At 43.1% G+C, this 2,700-nt stretch overlaps 1 protein-coding gene across 1 annotated transcript; it reads left to right on the forward strand.

Annotated features, from left to right (window-relative positions):
- Window positions 1–522: 522 nt before the first annotated feature.
- On the forward strand, window positions 523–1,887 carry LOC308391128 (NAD(P)H dehydrogenase [quinone] 1-like). The gene is made up of 6 exons (XM_080873593.1): window positions 523–588; window positions 752–916; window positions 989–1,119; window positions 1,192–1,299; window positions 1,375–1,476; window positions 1,553–1,887. The coding sequence occupies exons 1-6, from the start codon at window positions 585–587 to the stop codon at window positions 1,850–1,852; spliced, it is 810 nt and encodes a 269-aa protein (XP_080729719.1). The 5' UTR covers window positions 523–584; the 3' UTR covers window positions 1,853–1,887.
- Window positions 1,888–2,700: the final 813 nt, after the last annotated feature.

The raw sequence follows: 2,700 nt of genomic DNA on the forward strand, positions 1-2,700 counted from the left end.
GTCACTGTGTTTTTATCTGTTTCTATACAATACTTTTCACTTCTGACTTTGATCATTTTACTTTGCATTTAACATGATTTTTTTTTTAATTGCACCTTTTGCCAACTATGAAGTACAGTCCAGTTCCTGTGTTCTGCTAGGTAATTGTATATTTGCATTTCTCTTTTTTTTTATTTTTAATTAATTAATTTATTTTTATTAAGGTTTCAAAAGCAGGCATTCACAGTATGTACATCATGTAAGCATACTTCTTGCTTAGGTTATCTGCCTTAGATACCGAAATAGTATTTTAATTTATATATTTGCATTTCTCAAGGTAAGACACCTCTTGAAATACTAATACTAATACTATACTAATAATACTATTAGCTGTTATCGAGCCAATTCAGTGATACTCAGAGCCAGACATCAATCAGCCAACTGTCTGATTGATGACCCTGATTGCTGATGGACAGCACCTGAAGTAACGAGAGCTAGAAGGTATATAAAACTACCATGCCAAGCCTTCCACTAGTAGCAGCTTTCTCAACAACCTACTTGCCACTTGCAAGGCTGATCAGGCATAGTCAGGTGCTTGCTGTGAAATGGGTAAGTATCTCTTTTATCCCTCCCCATTCTTCTCTGTGGTCATGATTGCTGTTATTGTTACTTAAATTAAACATTGGAGGTTGTAATTTTTTTTTTTTCATAGTGTGTGATTAAAATATTCTTGACAGAGTAGGAAATTAATCTATTCTCCTTGTCTTTGCAGCCAAGAAAGTGCTGATTGTGTATGCCCATGAGAGCCCTACCTCTTTCAATGCTGCTGCCAAAGATGCTGCTGTGGCAGCTCTGACTGCTCAAGGCTGCACTGTAGAGGTGTCTGACCTGTACGCCATGAAGTTCAAAGCTGCTGCTACTACTGAGGACATCACTGGTATACAAATATTCTGCGGGTATAGCAATGCTTTGATTGTTCTTCAGTTGTAAATATTAGCTTTATTTGCAGGTGGTGTGAAGGATGCTGAGAGCTTCTGCTACGCAAAGGAGATCAAATTGGCATCAGAGGAGGGCAGACTTGCAGAAGACATCAAAAAAGAGCAGGAGAAACTCAAGGAGGCAGACCTTGTCATCTTTCAGGTAGTGTTTGACTGGGAATGTCGTTGCGGTCAGGTGTCCTCATCAAAATGACCATTAAACCTGTGTTCCCAGTTCCCCATGTACTGGTCATCTGTTCCTGCAATCATGAAGGGGTGGATGGATCGTGTGTTGGGCTGTGCCTACGCACAGGAGAAGCGGTACAGTGAGGGGATCTTCAAGGTGAGAGCTCCACCAACGTGTCTGTGTTCAGGCTGTGTCCTCTCCCTCTTTGCTCACTCCTTGCTCTCTGTACAGGACAAGAAAGCCATGCTGTCCTTCACCACTGACTGTCCTGAATCTGTGTACAGTGACACTGGCATCAATGGAGACATCAATGTCACACTGTGGCCACTGCAGGTGAGGTCTCACTATAAACAGAGCCAAGCATGAAATGATCTGTCATGTGGTAACAGCTGCTCCTCCCTGTGTGCAGAACGGGATCCTGAACTACTGTGGCTTCCAGGTTTTTGCCCCTCAGATCTTCTGGGATCCTGCTACTGGTTCTCCTGAATCTCGCAGCTCCATGCTGGAGGGCTGGCGCACACGACTGCAAAACCTCTGTGGGGAAGCCACTGTGTACTTTGCTCCTTTGGACTACTTTGACAAGGAGAAGGGTTTCCTGCTGAAGCCTGAGGTCAAAGAGAAATATGCCAGCAAAGAATGTGGCCTCACAGTGGGGATCCACATGGGCAAGCCACTGCCAGCCAACAGCCAGACCAAGGCCGGGGTCTGACAATGGAGTGGGTCCATGTAGTGTCTTAAAATGTGTGCTGCAATAAAGGCTGCTTTATTGGAACTTCAGTTTGAGCAATGAGTTTCAAATGCACCACTTGGTTTCATACAGTTCAGCCATCTAGAAAATGGTACATATACATAACAGGATACACAAAGCTGTCTCTGTAGGCTTTCAAGACTGGTGTCATTATCCAACACTGACCAAATTGACACTTGGGGCTTTGTTGTATACCAGAAATGTGAGCTGGCAATGGTACACAAAGAACTGATGCAACGTGTGGCATTAGCATGCCGAGTGACGGCTTGATCCATCCAGCTCACTACACCATCTAGAACATGATGGTGTCGTCACCTTCATGGTTCACTTGGCACTACTTCATCGCCTCTTTCCTGTACAGGTACTGTCTCTCTACCAGTAGCACCACTGCTGGAATTGTGGGGAATGTTGGTGCTTTTCATCAAGGGGAGGGAGGAGCTCAGATTACCAAGTAATTTTCAGCATGTGAGCAGAGGGGAAATGTGGCATTTTAAAATATGAAGGTGTGGTCAGCCATTACCTTTCAGTAGTGGTGAATCAAAGGCCAAAAATGACACACCTAAATATATTTTAACTCATTAGCTATTTAGAATTTGTACAAAATTCCAACATAAGATGTCTTTGAGAGAATTAGAAATAGTTGTCCTGAAGCTGGCAGCCTAAAAACACTGGGTCTAATTACATCCAAAATTTCATTTTTCTGCAATACATTTTCTGGTTTTGGTCCATTCACCAACTGATACCGATTCAGGGCTGGAACCTATCCCAACTCCCATTGGGCAAGAGGTAGGGTACATCCTAAATACGAA

This window comes from Rhamphochromis sp. 'chilingali' (genome assembly GCF_963969265.1).
Source record: "Rhamphochromis sp. 'chilingali' genome assembly, chromosome: 22".
NCBI classification, from domain to species: domain Eukaryota; kingdom Metazoa; phylum Chordata; class Actinopteri; order Cichliformes; family Cichlidae; genus Rhamphochromis; species Rhamphochromis sp. 'chilingali'.

Excerpts from the sequence above, each read along its gene's own strand:
- LOC308391128 (XM_080873593.1), top strand. Across the intron at positions 917-988 it reads TACTACTGAGGACATCACTG|GTGGTGTGAAGGATGCTGAG; the intron begins GTATACAAATAT and ends CTTTATTTGCAG. Across the intron at positions 1,477-1,552 it reads TCACACTGTGGCCACTGCAG|AACGGGATCCTGAACTACTG; the intron begins GTGAGGTCTCAC and ends CCCTGTGTGCAG.